The following is a 21247-nucleotide window of genomic DNA, read 5'->3' on the forward strand; positions in this document are numbered from 1 at the left end:
AGGATTAGAATTGTAGAATTACCAATACGGAATTTTCCTTGCTTAGAAGCCTATCGAATTATTGTGCAAAATGTCCAACGCTACTCATGGAAACATCATCACAGCAGCACAATTTTAGACCAACACACATACTGTTCATGCGGAAGAATCAATCCGACTTGTAACTGGCTGGGCGCCGGACTTCAGTATCCTCCCATCGGCATAAAGTGCTTCTGGATTGCCACCTTCCCGCGGCACGACGTGGCGTGTTAAGAAGAGAAGAACGTCATAATAAATATCTTGTAAAATGCATAGATGTCCAGGATCCGGTCCGGCGAAACTTTGCTTGGCGATGACCAAGTGGTCAACGAGGGTGCACCAGAGTGGGAATAAATGCTATCTCCCATACTGAACAGAATTGCTTCAGTGTCATCTTTTACCAAGACGAGGGACTTGAACGATTATATAGACGATACTTGACCTTTGACCAATTGTAGACTGACGGATTGATCTTTGTACATCATAGATTTGGTGACTCGGAGTCCGAGGCGAAACATTCGTATAGTGCTTATTGATACAGGCATGGAACAGACCTTAGTGATGCCGGTGTCGAAGCTACCATCCTTGGTACATACCGTGACAACACGAATATGCCCGTCAGTATCAGGAAAGGCCATTTTACAACGAGCCCCTGTATAACAATTGATTCTTCGGATTTTCAACTCTTATTTTGACATGACTCCTAACATGTTTCTATGATGGCGTAATCATAGTAAGTATTACGACCGGGGGAGCGAAACTAGTTTTGCCAAGCCAAAAAACCTCAAAAAAGCTGATAAACGCCCAAAAAAGTCGCTAAAACTCACAAACGATTTGCGGGTTTTACCGGGTTTTTCGACTTTTTCGGCTTTTTTGGGTTTTTTTTTTGGCTTGGCCTCCTGATTACGACTGTGGTTCTTGACTCTGGAGATTTTCTGCTGACTGCAACTGAATAGCCAGAAATGGAAAATTCCGTCAGTCTATGCTAGATATTTATTTAACAATTTAATCACATACGAGGAATGGCCGGCTTCCGCACCGCATTTGGTGAGTTGGCAACCCCGACGTATATGTAGCACATGGAACGAGTTTGTGAAATATTCAGTATTGTCCTATCTACCTTGACCATAGAAAGTTAAAAACCCGTACGCAGTGACTATGGGTACAGGATTCAAATAGGCTTGGAGTTGTCATGTATGCCATTAGTTGCCACTGGCTCGGAATTTTTCCCTCTGGAACTCGGAAATTGGTAGGAGAATTCAGTTCCCACTCATTATTATACCGCTGGCAAAATCAACTGCCAAAGTGCTCGGAGCAAAAAGTGAAGTTCACGGGATTCCAAAGATGCGCTCTGAAATGTTGGTTTGATTTTCCGATGAGAATTTCATGTACTTCTTAACCTAAAATAGAAAATAAATTATCAAGAAATAAAATGAAATATAATATAATTTTTGGCAAAACTGATTGAAAAAACTTTGTTGTGCGAGAAAGGCAAAAAATGGATGACAGCCAAATCAACAAAGCAAGCCCAAGGCTTGCTGAGAATGTTTTTTCTAAAATTTCAGTTCAGTGTGGGGCACAGATCTTGTCAAAAATTTTATAGCTGCCGCCATTATGGCGAGCGTGGAAAGCTGGATATTGTATGTGCATCATTGTTGTTCAAATTGCTAGATTGGTTAATCTTTCGCTAGAACCGCTCTCGTAAAACACTATTTTTAGACAACTAATTTTTGAACTGACATATCTCCGAAACCAAAGAACCGAATCGAATGAAGCTTTGAACGTATGTCAACAATATGTGAATGTTTCAAAAGTCTTTTAAAATTAGGCACTATTTATATATTGAAAAAAAAAAAAAACTTATGATAGGATGACACTTTTTGGATCTTTCTCGAAAAAAAAATGCTATTTTTTACATCAATGTCATTACATTTAAGTGTTGATATCCAAAGATTTTCTACTTCTGTTTTCAAGTTATCTTTAATAAGATAAACTAGAGCCTTTTTGGAAGAACACATTTAGTATTTTTGTATGGTGTTGTAAATTTGACTTGTTTTCCTCTATATGGGTGAAAACGTCAAACCGGTATAACTTTATTTGTTGTGAGAAAATATCACATTCCATAACGTCATATCAAATATCAATGTATTGCTGATAAATGCTCAAAATTTCAATAAATTTTATTCACTGGTTTCGGAAATATAACAAGTAAAAAGTTGGTTGTTTAAAATTTTGGTCACCCTCTGTAATACTGGAATATTAAAATAAATACATGTTTTCTCAACGTATCTCCTAGCAAAACATGTTTAGTAAGACTCATTGAATAAAAAAAAACTGGTTTTTACCGCATCAAAAGTAGGATCAGTGTAACGAATTTTAGCTAAGTTGGAAAAGTACTTGTCTAGCGTAAAAGGGTCGTGAGTTCAAATCAAATCTCACCTGAGCTGTGGATTTTTTCGCAATTTCACTAAATCCATCTGCACACAGGAATTTTTAACTCCAAGGAAGTTTAGCTTATCTGAAATATCTTGAAAATGTCTCAGAGTGTCTGTTACGTCGGTTCAACCAGAAACAAGGCACCGTATTTCAGAGCAGATCAAAGGGCAACAATTTTTGCTGATCAGCTTGAACTGCAAGCAACTTTATTAATTAAATATTCATTGATACAATTTTATCCCAACTTACAATTATCGGTGCTTCTATCCGCGTTTGGTTTCAAACCTATTTATTACTTTTAATTACCGAGCGATGTTTACTCTACCTTCTCTAATCAGAGTCTGTTGTGTACTATTGTTCATTGTTAAGAGTGTGACAATAATTGCGCACATTTAGGGTAACCAACTGCATCTGTCGCGCCAACACTCCCCCCCGTAACACTTCATGTTCCATTAAGTTTTACAATCACTCAATCTAGGCGCGTATACCTTTACAAATCACTGCACTCGTAGCCCTATCGAACCGATCAAATCCTGGCTTGATGTAGTAATGGATTGTGGATTAATTTGCAATTATCTACTCCACATTCATTCGCATTTCGACAGACTCTACTAGCGTGACGACCGAGACAACATCTACATAGTTTTAATTCTCCTATCAGTCTCCAACGACGGCTCACTTCGTAAGACCTAAACTGTGCACATTCTTCGACATCGTGATCCTGTCTATTACAAATAATACAACTTTTGACTTGATTGACTGCAACTGAACGTGGTTCTAATTCAAACTCAGAATTCGGGGGCTCATTTTGAAAATGAGACGAATGTTCCTCTATTCCAGTATGGGTAAGTTCGCAAGCAGCCTCAACGTGTTCCTTCATGAATTCATGGAGCGTTTCGAGTGACGATGGAGCATGCTGCCGTTTGTACCGCGCCCATTCCAGTTTTATTTCACTGGGAAGCTTTGACTCCAGTTCTGCCATCAATGTAGGATTCCGCAAATGCACTGTCTGATCCATTGCCTTCAGATGATCGAATAAGTTTTGGATGGCCATCCCATAATCTATAATGGTCTCCAGACGTTCAAGAACCGGTGGAGGGATCGTACGAGCTTTGTTAATTAAAGAATTGATGAGAATAGAAGGTCTACCATACAACATTTCTAATGTATCTATAACTTTTGGAACCAACTCAGGTACTAGCAATCGACTACGCACATATTCTAAAGCTTTTCCTTTTATACATCTTTGCAATCGTACAAGGTTTTCTGAATTGCTATAACCACAGACAGATGTAGTGTGTTTGTACTGGCTATAAAACACTGGCCAGTCCTGCGGGTCTCCTGAAAACGTCGGCAAATCCCCCGACATTACCTGACGGGCACAAATTTGCTCAGACGTTAAAATTGCATTTGACGACCCTGCCATCGATCTTCCGCTAACTGATGAATTGTATTCGAAGGCAATCGGTACGTTCACATCTTCCACACTGGTCACAGTATTTTCTGTATCGAGATAACAAGCTTCAAATTCACGCACATTAGCAGAACCGATATCCATTTGCGATTTCAGTAGGTAGTACTTCTTTCGAGCGAGAGACAATTCAATAGTCTCCCGATCTGCTATTGCTTTTAGCTTGATCGCATGCTCCTGCTGCAGGTAATCTAGCTGAAGCTTTATTATTGCTGGTGTATGGTGATCCGAGCCAGGTACCGAAGTGCTCGATGGAGGATTCTTTCCTGCACTCTTCCGTTTGCAATCCGCTTTTGACTTCGGCATCGTTGTTTTTTTGGTTGTGCCTTTTTTCATAATCACACACGGTTGAAAAGCGATAATTTTCAAGAATGTTACGTCGGTTCAACCAGAAACAAGGCACCGTATTTCAGAGCAGATCAAAGGGCAACAATTTTTGCTGATCAGCTTGAACTGCAAGCAACTTTATTAATTAAATATTCATTGATACAATTTTATCCCAACTTACAATTATCGGTGCTTCTATCCGCGTTTGGTTTCAAACCTATTTATTACTTTTAATTACCAAGCGATGTTTACTCTACCTTCTCTAATCAGAGTCTGTTGTGTACTATTGTTCATTGTTAAGAGTGTGACAATAATTGCGCACATTTAGGGTAACCAACTGCATCTGTCGCGCCAACAGTGTCCGTTGAGAACTCAAGAGGTTCATGGATCTCAGTAAGTCGTGTGATGTAATGGTTTATTGAACACAAAAAATAGCGACCTCTTTGTAAATTTGATCGACTTAACTGCACGACTGTTTGGACGAAGACGTTGCCGAACAAGATTTAAACAGTTAGCTGCAGATGTTGCTAATGGTGAAATGGTAATGTTCGGATTCTTATAAAAATCCTGGGGATCCACAATTTCTAACGGAAATTCATCAATTACGATGCATCCCGCTGGTTATACTCTCAATGAAGCTAAATGATCTAAAAAAACTCTTACAATGGCGCTTATCATATTTTTCGGGAGTTTTCATAGAAAAGTATCCATAATGCCACACAGCATTCCGCCGTGAATTGTTTCAGCACTCCTTTCAGATTTTCTACCGATATTTCTCCTTCGAACCGTTACGATTTGTTACACAAACGCTTCCGGAGTTCCTCCTGGAATGTCTCTCGAGATTCCTCCTTGAAATTTGCTCTCTTGGGATTTCTATCAAAGTTTCTTCCGTACTAATTGTCAGAGCATCTCGCAGTATTTCTCTAAGAGGATTTCAAATTTTTTTCTGGGATTTTTATACGGGATTTTCTGCTGGAGTTTCTCCCACGATTTTTCCTAGAGTCATTTCTCCTGAAGTTCAGTCAAAGACATCTTAATGAGTTTTACGTGCGATAAATACTAGATCTTGTGGATTCTATCGACTAGTTTTTTATACTTGGAGGTTTTTCGTCCTTGCAGTCTATGGTGCAGTCAAAACGACATATATTTACTATGCCCTAACTACTACAGTTAACAGCCACCCCCTCCCCTTCCGCAATTTCTCACAGAATCTTTCTCTGATTGTCCTAGAGTCTTATACCATCTCTCAGGATTTCTACAGGTACTTTTGCCGGAGATATCTTCTAATTCTGGATTTATAGAGAAATTCCAGTTGAAATTTAATCCGAAGCTACGTTTACGATTTTATCAAACGTTCATTCAGGATTCCTCCTGGAGATCCTTCCGAGATTTCTTGCTCCGACTTTCTCTCGGAATACCTCACAGGATTTCTCTTAACACTTCTATCGGAGATTATTACGAGATTTCACCCGGATCTCGAATTATCTTGGGAAAATCCAGAGAATAATTTAGGAAGAAATTCCAAGAATAATATCAAAAGCAACTCGGTAACACGAGGAAAATCAAGAGAAGAACTATTATTGGAGGATAAATGAACTCCCAGAGAAATCCCGGGATGAGCTCTGAAAAAATCCGAGAAACCCACACTAAGAAAAAACTCGGGAGGATCTCCACCAGGACTCTTGAAAGGCACTCGATGAGAAAACCCTATCAAACCTGTGGAAGAAATTCTGAGAGGAAATATTGGAATAATCTGGCGAAAAACTCTGGTAGGAATCCTTGGAGTTACTTAAGGAAAAATCCAAGTAAGTAAAAAAATCCTAGAAAAACTACTATATAAATCCCCGAACAAACTTTGATAGAATCGCTGGAGAAATCCCAAAAGATACTTTAGTAGAAATGACGGGAGTCCCGGGAAGTCATTAAGAGAGTAATCTCGGAAGAAAAAAGGAGGAAGCTCTAAGTTTTCGGGGATTGCAGAAAAATTGAGAGGAATCCCAAGATGTAGGCCGTAGTGGAACCCTATCGATAACAAAGTTAATAAGCTCTATTTGTTTTTTTTTTTTATTAGAAGTGAGCATGCATAACAACAAAAAGAACGTAGGCAATCGGTGCTAAATTCGTCTGTTTTTGAAATAAGATGAACATAGGGGCGTAGGCTGAAGAAGAGAACTCATATCGAATTCTGTGAAAAACTTGAGAGTAAAACTGGCAGGAAACTTGAAAACCTCTAATAAAACCCCAGGAGGAATTCCTGCAGAAATCTTGGGTTTAACTTCAGGAGAATAATCTATGGCAAAAAATCTTAGAAATTGAAATCCCGGGAGAGATTTTAGGAAAAAATGTCACAAAAATCTCTGGAAGAGAGCGTAGGAAAAACTTCGGGAGAAATCGTGTGAAAAGCTCTGGAAGCAATCCCGGGAGGAACTTTTACAGAGCCTCGGAGGAAGATCTGGAAGAAATTTCGAAAGGAACTGTTGGATAAATCCAGCAGGACTCTACAGGATAAACCGCTTCAGGGATCTCAATCAGATTTTAGTGAGAAACTTCAATAGATTTCCGTGAACGAAATTATTTAGGCGAAAATCACGATATTAATTCTTAAGGAACTTCAGAAGGGATTGAAGTAAGAATCTTAAGCAAAATTCTGGAAGGAAACAAGGGAAGAATCTTAGGAGTATGCTTGTCAAATTCTAGGAAATTTATCAATGCATTTTCCCTCCCAGTTCCAATCTGGAAATTGTGCCAGTTTTGAATAGGCGTTATTTTTTACATCCGTATCTGACAGGAAACACCTGTTTGGATCTTCCATCAAAAACAAAAAAAAAAATGTCCTTGTAACATTTCCCCTTTCAAGATAATAGGGATTGAACGGGACCTCTTGTTTCCTACATTTGAACAGTTCATCAAACGTCACTCAGTCCAATCTTAATTATTTAACTCGCATTGCGTAACCTGCATTCCATTTACCTTTCCGGTAGGTATGTTCAGCATTGTGCAGATTTTTAAAAGCCTAATTCCGCATTCTGCGTAACTTTGCAAATGGCTTATCATAAAGTGCGCCATCAACCGCTCGATACCGTGGTGATCTCGGTAGCAACAATTGTGTTTGCACCGAAAAATAAAGATGCCAAAAAATTTCGCCAAATAGAAAATTAATTAAATGCGCCGCTCCGGTGCGGTGGTGACGAGCCGGTAGGTAAGGCACGTTGTTTGAGATGACGGCCTGCATTGTTTTCCCAAGTCACCAGATTGCATGCGCCGATGATGAAAAATGTATTATTTTAAGCAGCCACGAATCATGGAATTGCTTTAATCTAATCCCGTGCACCCGTCCGTCTGCGATGAAGTTGGACAAGTGTCAATTATGACAACAGCCAGTCCATGGAATGTGGTCGATGATCATTTTCGTCAGACAAAAAAGAGCAAAACACTTTTCTCATCATCGTATTAAACCTATAAAGTAGGTAAGAAAGGCGGCAGCTGGCATACTGCTCTCGCCGTGCTACCACTTGACATCGTGTTGCTCCATCAACGATCGACCAGACGGTAAACAGCCGAAGGGAAATTATCACCTACTTACTTGTTTTACGGATTCTGGAAATCAGTGTGATTGAGGGGTCATTCAGGGTAATTCTAGGCACATTATATAGGAATGCCTCAAGACTACCTAAGGCTGAAGACGTGTAATGATCATTTACGATATTGTAGCAGAGATATAATACCATTTGTGGTCGAAGAAACAAGTGGGCAAACATGGAATAAATGATAAAAATGTAAAATGATTGAGTATGTTTAATGCTGTTTGAATTTTGTTTTGTATATACAGTATAATGATTCCTAAAATCGACTAATGTAAGACAGATGATGCGTTTCTTCGTAACATTTTTCTTGGATAGAGAATCCCGTAACGTGGGTAGATCACCTTACAATGGTGCGTTGCGGTGTAAGATCTGCCGCACCAAGTTTAGATCTGGCTACATATGTTCCTGTATCAGACAGTTATGTATCTTTTAACATCTAAGTTTGGTGTACTTTTTATGTATGTGTTGTATTTGATTTTTTTACTGCTAATTAACATTTTATTTCAGGAGGATTCAGGTAAATTTCATGTACATACATGTTAGCATTTAAACCAAATCATAATATAACCTTCTAGTTTTCAGTTAACAAAAAGGTAATAATATTCTATCATATAACAAACATACATATAACATCATATACTGGAAAAGTGGGGGACCATCAGGGCACCCGATTGAAACGATTTGGACAGGAGCCTGAGACTGCCTCCTCCTTGTTGTTAACATTTCGTGGATTTAGGGCGGGCGGGTTTCGCGCAAGTGTCTCTGCTTGCGGGTCCGCACAACCCTTTTTAGCCATTTATACAGGAGAATGACTAATCACTAACAACAGCACAGTTTTGATCAAATCGCTTTTCAGATTATTCCAGTGATGTAGGCAGCTGCCTTGCTACAATAGATGGTAGAACAAAATCATCATCCTCATCATCATCAACATTTTTCTTGGATAGAGAATTTACAGCCCAACACAAAACGGTTTGTTAAATTGGTGTCTTCAAAGATGTATCAGGATAATTGAAGATCTTTTAGAAATAAAAAATATACAGAGTAGTTTTCATCGCAATATCAATTTTCCAAAAACTTTACCTAACGATTTGTGTATTCTTTTACTGCAGAATTCTGACTTATAGCCTCAAAATTTGACAAGTAGCTCAGGATGGTCAAATGCTTCTATTTTTTTCTTTTTTATTGATCATTGATCAAAACAAGCAAAAGATAACAATTTTTGAGATTTTAGATTCCAAAAAGAGATTTTAGATATCCCATTGAAAAAATAACATTTTTTTCCTACATCCCACTATACTCAAGTTACAACGAATAAAAAATAGAAAAAACTATGAGACCTTGTAAAATGTCATTCGAGATTTTTGTTTACTGTTTTTATTGTATAAAGAAGGATTATTCATTTCTCAGATATGTGAATTTTCAGACCGTCTTGAATAACATTCTACAAAGTCCAAAAGTTTTTCTTTGTTTATTTATTTTTTTTCAATTCGATGATATTTAAGAATGGTTTAATACAGAAAAATATGTATATTATTTTCATTGGAACCTGTACATATGTAGAATACTGGTATCAAAAATATAAAAAAAAAGTTTCTGTCTGCTTGTTTGGAAATGCTATGAAAAATGAAAATTCGAGAAAAAAAGAAGTATTTGGTCACTATCTTGGGTTAATTGACAAATTTTGATGCTATAAGTCAGCTTTCTACAGAAAAATGATTTCAAAAAATTGATAGGTTAGGCTAACATAGCTTCGCGATGAAAATTACTCATTTCATCTCAACAAACCGTGTTCGAGTTATATATATATTTTTTGGAGAAAATTAGCTGATGATTAACCTGGGCTTGTTAGGGGAATATCTGTAAACAAAAAGAAAATCGGGTTAAGTACTGTTCCTTTGAATTCCACTAAGAGTTTGCATCCTTTGACAGATACGTATTTCGACCTCAACTGTAAGGTCGTCTTCAGTGTCTTGTACTTGACTCAAAGGAACAGTATTTAACCCGAAAATTAGCTGTTTTTTTTCATACACCCTTTTCAAAAGTTAGGTGACGAATATTGCAAAACAAATAATATGTAAACCATTTTCATTCGTTCATGCACGAGCAAAATTTCAAAGAGATTCACCTGGAAATCTACCCAAAATTTCTTTGACAAATCCTTCATAAGTTTGCCATTCGCAATATCCCTCCAGATTTTTTCTTCAAATTTCATCGAAGTTCCTAAAAACTCAGCCTCGAACTTTCTAGATTAATTTATCCAACACCTGCACTCTGCAGATTTACCAAGAATTTCTCCAGCTATTTCAGGAAAACCCATAATGGAGTTCTTCAGAAATTCCGATAAAATTCAATCATCAAAGTACCTATCAAGTCCTTCGGGCAGAGTTTGTCATTTTTTACACTTTGCCTTGAAATGTGAAGATTTCAGTGCAAACTAGAGATGTGTACTTGAACGCTCATTAGTGAAAAGTGAGAAATCGCACAATTGAAAATCAACACAGTTCTCTACGATTTTTTTCTCCACGAGCAGAGCTGCTTCACTCACCCGTAGAGAGTCACATTCTTTATATTGTTCAGGAAAATACATGTTGCCTAGGCTGTCCCAAAAAACATCGATGTTCGAAAAGTAAAGGTGCTCAACCCTTGAATGAAAGATATGCATAACTGAAGCATTTTTGTAGAACATTTCGATTTTAAAAATATCATTTAGAGGTTCCGCCAGGGCAATTTTTGAAAAATGACCCTTTTTCATGTAAATTTTCAAAAAAATCATTTTTTTCATAATATTTTTTTAACTTCTGATTTTTTTTCAATATTTTTGTATTTTTATATGGACCTCTAGGCATTATTGAAGGGTTATTATTTTAGAAATGTTGTGTTTATATCGACGACAGAACCGTTTTTGTGCTAATTAAAGGACTATTTTTGAGAATTTTTCTTCAAAATTTGATAAAAAAATACATGTCCATTTTTTTATTTTCAACCATGAAAGCTTTAGCTGATAGTACTATTTGTATGTGTCATTTCTCTGAAAAAAGTTTTAAAATATCTTGTCTAGAAGCTGAGATATTACGTTTTTAGTGCATGGACAATATTTCAAATATTTGCAAAACTTTGTATACTTGGAATATAATAAGGTCTTTGTAGCACTCTAATGTACGTACATTAAAAAGAGTTAGAGGCTTCAAATAACAGCTTTACTTGTTGAGCATGAGCATGAGCATGAGCATAGATGACCGCACAATTCGTAGTTGCTACTCCGTGATTGACCAGAGCAATCTAAATTGCACAAGGAACCAATGAATAGGGCTTGGGACTAGCTTACTATTCTCAATGTACACAGGTCGAGAGCTCTCAACTTTAATAAGGTCAATAACGGCGCCGGCCACGTCCTTACGGTCATCGAGGATGGAAGGGAATGTTAGTAAGACAAACGTTGTTAAAAAGACCGCGAATCGCTGCATCTCCACGTTTGTCTCAGGAAGGAATTTTTTGTTAGTAGGGTAAGGTACATTGTCAGTCCGGGAGTCACCTATGGTTGGTGATATGATTTGACAATGGATCAATATACACAAACCGCCGTTAACAACCGACCACTTTTCGACGCAAGAACTAGCCAAAAAGAAAATTCTATCGCGCGTCTCCACTCCACTAGGGAGCAGAAACCTTTAGTCTATTCCACACAGAAATACACTGAACGCGACTCACTTGTCGGCGCCCGGATTTTTTCTCGACCGGCGAACCCGAACTAACATTTTTCACTCTTTTGTGTAAATGCAAAAAATGAAAGAAAATATTTATTATCAACTAAAAGTGTATTGGAAACTAGCGCCGAAGGGAAGCGAAAAATTCGGAACCGACTCAACCACGGCGCGCGCACACTCGTCCCGTCGTCGGAGCCCCGCAGAGAGAAGAGAAAAAAAAATCGCAAAAATCTAGCAAACCCAGCGCGCGAAACTTTGCTGCTGCCGAACTACCGCACACTACTGACTGCTTGGCGTCCCGTCGTCGGTGCCCCGCAGAGAAGAAAAACAAATCGCAAAAATCTAGCAAAGCGAGCGCGCGAAACTTTGCTGCTGCCGAACTACCGCACACTACTGACTGCTTGGCGTCCCGTCGTCGGAGCCCCGCAGAGGGAAGAGGAAAAAAAATCGCAAAAATCTAGCAAAGCGAGCACGCGAAACTTTGCTGCTGCCGAACTACCGCACACTACTCATAACAGCTTTACTTGTTGAATGGTCAAATTAATTCAAACATGGATTTTTATTTTTATTTTTATTTTGGGGTGGTTGGCAGTAGATTTATGAAGACCTTGTATATGAATAACTACAATAATGAGGAGTAACAAAACATTAAGTTCGATATTATGTCGTCTGCACCTCTTTTTCTGATGTAGGAATAACCATTCCATTCAAAGATTACATAATAGTGATAAAATCAATAAAAAATGATTAAGGTAAGTCAAGATTGATTTGAAGAAACTTAGAAAATAATAGACAAAATTTATCTTTTGTGGAAAAACACGATCTTTTGATTCTGGAACGTTTATTTCTTTGATGAATTGAGCTAACATTTTGACACGAAATACAAATATGCTGAATTTTGTATATACGAAATACAAATTGTTTCATCGATCACAGGCTTGGGCGTGATAGGACAACCAAAATGTGTAAAGGTCATCGGACAACGGCAGTCTTTTGGTTTACACGTGTGTTGCTGTCTGATCAGTTTTGCACATTTTGGTTGCTTTGTTACGCCCACACATGTGATCAGAAATGATGTGTATTTCTTATACGCAAAATTCTGCAACATGTCAGTTTCGTGTCAAAATTTGGGTTCAATTCATCAAAGGAAGCTAAAGCATCTTAAAGCTGGCAATTTTGTATAACTATCGGCATTTATTCTAATAACTATGCATCACCGTTGCCGAGTTTCATACTAAATTGTCCAATTTTACTAGTGTGCCTTTACCTTGACACTCACTGATTTATCTAAAGTTTTGTGTTTTGCTAGAGCTAGAAAATTGATTTTACAAAACTATGGAAAATTCTGGATTTGCTATATCGTGATTTGAAGGGCATTGTAAGTCTAAAATTTACCAGAGAAACAGTATTAAGATTTTTTTGTAATTTATGTGCATACATAAGGACTGTTCAATTTATAAAACGGACAACTTTACAAGGCTATAAAAATAAGACGCGTAGTTCAAATTTAACCACCCTTGGTTCTTTGTTCAGTACGTCATCTTCAATTATAGTAATCATTTTTGAATCGAATAAAAATAGTTTTATTTTATAGAAAATCGGCCAGGTGTTAAATGAGGTGAATTTTTCGATTGCTGAAAATTGAAAATATACATAAAATTATTGTTCACATATGGTATATGGTTTTTAATACCAGAAAAGTATGTGCCATGCTGCAGCAGCATGAGTTATAAACATTCTGGCAAAATTTAAACTCAATTGGAAAATTAAGTGTTGAGATATTAAAGTCTAAAGTGGGATTCGATTTTTTGAATAAAATTCAATTGTAAAGCAAAAAGGCCATGAAAATAATATATAATCAATTTTTTTATGCATCCAGTCGAAAGTGGGAATAATGTGGTTTTAAAGTCAGAAAACTGCGTCTTAATAGCATTGCTGGTTTGGTTGCTGTGCGCCATTACAGACACAGTAATCAAAACAGTTTCGTTTTTAGAAGGTTCTTCCAAATAACCATGCAACCTAATGCAAATTTTGCATAACAATGATGTTGGAAATAAAAACTTTGCACCCGATTATTATTAAATAAAGTATACAATAACATAGGACCAACTTTGTTGAAAATAAATAATAACAAAATTCGCTAGAGTCGAAAATCTGCATCAATGGAGCAAAAAGTATGACATTTTTTAATATGACCATCTTTATGGATTAAATTTTTGATGAAAAATGCAATTAAAAGTAAATTTCTCTTCTGTATCATTCAGAGAGCAAAATTCTACTACTCTGGACAAATTTTTAGCCGAATTCGTGATGCTATTGTAACACAGGTCTTAAATGAACATTTTTTTAATAATTTCTATGAAAACAAGGCAACTCGCTATATCAAGCTGGAGAATTCTTGGTGCATTATTACTGACCAACTATTGAACTTTACCTTTAGTAGAATAGTATAAGATTTCAATACATTAAAAACTTCATAAAAATGTGCATGTTAAGTATGTGGAAAGTTATGTCCAATTTTGAGAAATGGGTTTTTATTGATGTTTTACGAAAATCGCTCCAGTTACAAAATAAAGAACATTTTGCTTAATGTTATATTTTTACCACATTTGAGAATAGCTATAGAAAGTTATGCAAAAAACTGATAATGATTTGATTGAAAAATAAAAAAGATATCGCACAAGCAAGTTGTCCGTTTTATAAATTGAACAGTCCTTATTCTTTCTAAATTATTTGCATTTTTTCTCAATTAACACAAATTTTAAAAAAAATATGAATTGATTCTGCAATTTTCAAGAATTAGAAACTCGCATTTTTCTACAGAAGCATAATTTTGTTTATTATTTTTCAAGTTCAAGTCTATCAATATTGACTTAAGGTTTTTTTTAATGATTTTATCAAAATTCTATAATCTCTGCAAGGACTGATTGTTCCTATTTCAGAAAAAAGGAACGCAGTAGTCGGGAATTTCACGATGTAATCTCGAACTAAATGCGTTGCTATCAGTAACCACGATATCCGTCTTACTTATAGTTATTCACATACAAGCTCTTCACGAATCTACTGCCAAAAAAAAATTAAATAAACTTGACCATTCAACTAGAAAAGCTATTATTTTTAGCCTCTAACTCTTTTTAATATACGTACATTAGAGTGTCACAAAGACCTTGTTCCAAGTACACAAAATTTTGCAAATATTTGAAATATTGTCCATTCACTAAAAACGTAATATCTCAGCTTCTAGACAAGATATTTTAAATCTTTTTTAAGAGAAATTTCGCGTACAAATAGTACTATCAGAAAAAAACTTTCATGATTGAAAACGAAAAAAAATGTGCGTGTATTATTAATCCAATTTTGAAGAATAATTCTCAAAAAATAGTCCTTTTATAAGCACAAAAAAGGTTCTGTCGTCAATATGAACACAATATTTCAAAAATAATAACCCTTTAAGCATGCCTAGAGGTCCATAGAAAAATACAAAAATATTGAAAAAAAATCAGAAGGTAAAAAAATATTATGAAAAAATGATTTTTTGAGAATTTTTAAAAATCGCCCTGGCGAAACCTCTAAATGACTTTTTAGAAAATCGGAATGGTCTACAAAAATGCTTCAAATATGCATATCTTTCATTTAAGGGTTGAGCACCTTGACTTTTTGAACATCGATGTTTTTTGGGACAGCCGATTACTTATGCCATGGTAAACAACCCATAGCACATAATGGTTACGGAGATATTAACAATTTTCAATAATGTCGTAGCTGACACACAGCTCTACACAGAATGACCATCATTCACATTTAGTTTTACTAGTCTCGCGTGTAAACAAACTCATTGACTAACTCAAACAAAGTTTGATGAGTATGGAAGTACGGTATTTTGAAGCTCTTAGTACGTGTGAAAAATTAACAATAAGTTAAAGATCGCAAAAAAATCAAAAAAATCTGAATATTAGGATTTTTTTTATTTTGAAACTATTGAAAACTAATTCTGATGACAGGGTAAACTAGAAAAAGGTGATATGGCCAAAATTTCTGGAGTAGCCCCTCTAAGGAGAGAATACTTTCAGAGTCGTCTGGTCAATCAGTATTGATTAAATCACCTAAGAGAAAACCGTATTTTAGATACACAACATATTATATAATTTTGAGAAACGTTAAAACTCATCAACATAAAAATATATTAAAAATGTTGTTAATACTTAAACGGATACATACTAAGTTATCTTTTTTATTTCAAATAGTAAAAACTCAATTAGGGGTAGGCGGGGCAATATGGACACCCGGGGCAGAATGGACACCCTCAATATTTTAAAATATGCGAACTTTTTTGAACTTTTAATGAATGGAGAATATAGTCCATTTATCTAAAACATAGTTTCACGAAATAAACATTCGAAATTAAAATTATACTTGATTTTACACAAAAAAGTTGCGTCCTCCGTTTTTTGTGCATGGAAATTATAATTTTCACACCATCTAAAATAAGATTTAATGATAAATTTAGGCTGACGCAAATTTCAATTTTCTCTTATGTCACCACCCCCTCGGAAAATTTTGGTCAGAATTCGACATTTTGAGGGGGGACACAAATAAATTATTCAAGAAATTTTAAAATTTTGAAGTGAAATTAGAGTTGTCGAGAAAATTTCCTAACAAACCCAATGAGTTTGACTATTTTGTCATATTGTTTGGGTAAATTTTCATCAAATACATTTATTATTTATCATCCCTCTCTTTCACGAGTCGACGAGCAAAGTGACAAAAGAAGCAAATGAGATTTGTTCCGGCCTTATTGCAGGTCGATTAAAACCTGATATTTCTAGAACACATGCATAACATGTTTATATTTTCTTCTTTATTATATTAAAAATCAAGTTTGGAAATATCTTCTGCTGCCGGGGCAAAATGGACACTCACCTTTTTGAAAGAAGCGGCAAGGGAAAAATATAACCTAAATCACAAACCAACCAAATTCTTCGATTTCAGTATATTTTCGGTTAAATGTTCACTATAGTAGACATAGGGTGAAACAAATTGAAAATAGTTGTTCTAGGCACAGCTGTACATGCCGACAAAAACGAAGCGTTATCCAAAACAGCCTGAATTTAAATTAACTGAACAAAAATGAACTACTTCGGCGTCCATGATAGTTCTTTTGTAATGAAATTACTTTATAGGTGTAAATAATGTACGAAATTCGTAAAAGTCTCATGGTGCACGGTGTCAAAATTTCGATTATTATCGAACATTCATGTACCTCGGATATTTCTTCGAAAATAATTAGTATTTGGGCTATGTATTCATAATCGGAAAACTAGAAAATATTTCATCGGCGAAAATTTTTCCATACATTTTGTATGGGACGTTTTTTAGGCTAAAATAGTAATTATTGATTTTTAGTATGGAAAATAGCCAAGAACTCATCTAACTCAAATTTTCCCCGATAGAATATTTTCAAATTTTGCATTTATTCATTACAGCCGAAATTCTAACATTCTATGAAGAAAAATCCGAGGTACATGATAGTTCAATAATAATCAAAGTTTTGACACCGTGTGGTGTCCATATTGCCCCATGGGGTGTCCATTCTGCCCCGTATGCTTGAAGACGGTCATGAAAAACTAACATTTTTCAAAACATTTTTTAAAGTGGATAAATCATTTTTCTTCGTGAGCATTCTTATGCAATAGATGCTAAATAGACTTTAAAAGGATACATGTATCAAAAAACTAAACTTTTTTGACATCTTGCCAGGTAAAGTTGGCAAAAACCTTAGGGTGTCCATATTGCCCCACCTACCCCTATGGCCTTATGGCCTTATGGCCTTAGTGTCAATTTTTGAACTCTAGGTAGTTTAAACGTTTTTTATAAGTTTATTAGAATTTCGAATATTTCCGCAAATTAACCAAGAATTTCTCCAGCTATTTTAGGAAACCCCATGGAGTTCTTCAGAATTTCCGATAAACAATCAGCATTTCTTTAGCAAGATCTTATAAAAGCCTTTAGGGAAATCTGCAGAAACCAAAATTCGCTGATAACATTTCAGAGAAACACCTAGAAGAATTCCCGGAAGAAAACACCTGCAATATGTCTTGTAGCATTTATCGAAGTTTTTAAATAATATCCTATATAATGAAGGAAATCTTCAATAAAAATCAATTATTTGGGTAATCCTTGGTAGAATACCCGAAGAACACAATGGATAAGTTTGTAAAGAAGTTTCAAAAATTGTATTGCATTTTCTATTGTTTTGCGTCAGATATTTTTAATAGTCGGCCAACAACAAACATAAAATTCTCTTCCTCTGAATCTCAACAGTGTTGGTTCAAAATCAGTGTTTTCTCTTATATGAATTGTATACAGAAAAGCACACGAATTTCCATTTTAACTACATTTGAAAAATAAGTCACACCCTATTGTATAACAGGCAGGGAATTGATAGCAAATTTAGGGCAACATTTCTATCTAGACAACATCATGCTCTATAATGTTATACCGTACAAAAAGTAGATGAATTGCCTGATTGTTTTCCAAAATGGATTAACAAACAGGTGTTAAACTGGCAATTCAAATCCAGTTACTCAATCATCGCCAAATTCTTTCAACCAATTCGTTTGCAGGTGCACAGCTGTTACACCCTGCTGTGTACCTTGTATTCGATTCTGTGCAAACCCTATTCATTCATTCTTCTTCTATATGGCATTTTTCCGCATACCAACCACGTGTATAAAATCTTTACCACTTAGTCGGATTGTAGCAAGCAAACCTAGTAGGTACTGCCTCTCGGTAGGTACAAGATAAAAATGCATTCGCAGCCAAAAACAGATATGTACGTGAATGCAAAGTGCACCTCATGTACCTACAACAGCAGTTTATTACGTCCACAACATATCGGGGGAGACCCCCAACGGTAACTGCTGCACTTTTTTTTTTTGGAAGGACTGGTCGCATTGGTTGTGATATGCCCATAACTGCTTGCATTGTACACTTGGAGAAATAACCTTACTGAATTTGTGCAAATTACCTAATGAAAATCAGATGTAAGTCACTAGTAAGTTTCATGAAGCGAAAAGTAATTACAAAATAATTTAGACTAAATATATTCTAAAATACATAAAGGAAATAAAATGAAACATCAAACATGAGATAATGAGAAAAAGTGAGCGTTACGAGTAGCTCAAAGAAATCATAAATATTATGGTTAACAAGACCCCATGAAACATCATATGTGACAGCCATATAGCCAGTTTTCTCAGTGTACTTGAGTCAAAGTGGATCACCGGCTAGACTCTGACGGAATCTGCGACAAAATACAGCACTTGCTAAGTACCGCATGTCATGTTGTAGGGCGTGGATTACAGCATCTGTTATTTTTCATTCTACAAACTACCCATCAAACGGCTAAGCTAGGTTATGTTAATGACACACATATTTGACACATGTCGCTCCAAACGTATGAAATTACTACTGTTGAGGTGCATTCATGCTTCTACTGTGCGTGCGATAACAAAAAGCGGCTTAAACCGACACAACGGTCACATCTCGAACATAACATCAAACCGCGAGATTCGATTTGAAATGGAAGAAACTAGGTGAAGGGTTAGACGAGAAATGCACACAGACAGAGAATGACCTAGAAGTGGACCATTGAAATCAGTGAAGAGCGACACAGGGAAAAAGGCTGTAAAATAAACTTGGAGACGAGTTGTGAAAGAAAGGTGGCGAACATGCACTAGGCGCGGAAAAGAAATGCCGCAACTGAAGAGATGACTAGTGAAATGAAACGTGTGAAGAATGTCTGGGTACGGAATGGAGGGGCAAAATAAGATACATAAATGACACATCATAAAACGAGCCGAATTCGGATGGCAGCATTGCACTACTCTACGTTGAAAACTACTTCTAATTTGTATATAGAGGAAATCGTAAAAAAAACTGTTATTTGGGAAAAAAAAATTGAAATAGTAAAAGTTTCGAAGTACATTCACCAAAGAAAATATCAGAAATAATGTAAAGAATGATACACTCAAAATAGAATCAAACAAACAACCTAACAGTTACAGAAATGTTATCACACAGAAAAGAAAAAAAAAACAATAGAAAATGAAACGAGCATAAAAATACACACCAGAAAAAAAAATCATATCGAAACAAAAACATAAAAATCACCCCAAGTGACATTTTAGGTTTATCATGGTTTTATCTTGGTTTTGTAACAGCTTCAAAACCAAATCTTATCTCACAAAACCACAATAAAACTCGGAAATGTCACAAAGGACGATCCCCTCCCCACAATTTTGCTAATTCTAAATCTTTTTCAAACAGGCACCTTGAAACGGTGGCCTCGGGTGGGCGCCACCGTTGCCGCTGCCGCCGCTTCCCGCGCTGGCACCACTGCCGCCGCTACCCGGTGGCGAATCGAGCCCGGACCGCAGCTCGGGAATGGCCAGAATGGGCGGATGGGTGGCGAAGCCGCGCCGATGCGCAATGCCGTGCTCGTTCGTGGCAGCCGAGTCTGCTCGATCGGGGTTCAGGGTTGTCACGCACACAAACACACACAGCGCGCACGATAAACGAAGAAGTCCGAAACAGAAGGCAACGCGTCAAAGTGTGTGTGTGATGTGACGGCGGATATGTGTGTGTGAAGAGTAAGAGGTAAGAAGCATTGATGAGAATTAGATTTGAGGTTATTCAAAAAAATGCATCTAGGATTTATTCCGCGTGCTTTCGGAAGGCAGGGGAGTAATGGAGTTTGCAATGGGGGTTGATGTTAAAAAATGTATTGATAAAAACAATGCTTTAATGGGCAGACAGGTTGAACAATGAAGTAAAACATTGACGAACTTAAAATTGATTGATTGATTTGTCTTTATTATAGAGACTTTCAGCCCTTGGCTGGTTCGTCTCTCGTGAACTTAAAAGCCGTGTAAATAAGATGCTTTGTAAGGGTCATTTTGAATCTTTTTTCAATTAATATGGGCCATGACTGCGTCTGTTAATGAAAACTGAAGAAGAAGAATATGCCAATTTAATGATTAAATGAGTAAACTTGAATTACATGATCTGTTAATATGTAATATATTTCAATAATACAGATTAAACTCCGCAAATTTTGTGGGCGATCAAAAATGTAGCATTTCGTTAAGCACGTCATATCAAATTTCAAATAACGGCATGGTATGTGTTAAACTCGAAACGTTCAGAGCGAACTTTCAATAACTGTTTCACGAAGTCTTGTCTTCTACCTGGTCAAAAAACCTCAATAAAGTTTAACAGAACTTATCAACATTTTTATTCTTTCGGGTAATCCCTCAGAAAATATCCGAGGATTCCCCATAGAAATCTAATTGGGAAATTTTAAAAATTCTCTCAAGTAATTTCCAGAAATTTTCTCACGAATTACACTAGCAAGTACTTCGAGGAATCCACCAGGAGTTCCCCCATGGATTCCTACAGAGATTCCTCAATAAATCTTTTAAGGATTTCCCAGGAAAGATTTTTTTCAGGGATTCTCCAGGAATTCCGTGAGGATTTTTCCCAGAAACTGTCATAAGAATTTCCCAGAAAATCCTTCAGGAATTTCCTCATATTCCCTCAGAAATTTATCCAGGGATTTCTCAAGGGTTCCATCAGGAATTTCCCGTGCATTCCCTCAGGAATTTCTCAGGCATTCAATCAGGAATTTTCATCATTTCTGTAAG

General features: G+C 36.3%; 1 protein-coding gene across 1 annotated transcript in view; it reads right to left on the reverse strand.

Moving 5' to 3' along the window:
• The window catches only part of LOC109424724 (patronin), a gene marked incomplete in the record, with an annotated part of 310451 nt that overhangs the window by 139567 nt on the left and 149637 nt on the right, over positions 1-21247 (reverse strand). Inside the window, 1 exon segment of the mRNA XM_062843097.1 lies at positions 19876-20061. Coding sequence (XP_062699081.1) covers positions 19876-20061 — 186 coding nt within the window.

This window comes from Aedes albopictus, chromosome 3 (genome assembly GCF_035046485.1).
Source record: "Aedes albopictus strain Foshan chromosome 3, AalbF5, whole genome shotgun sequence".
NCBI lineage: Eukaryota > Metazoa > Arthropoda > Insecta > Diptera > Culicidae > Aedes > Aedes albopictus.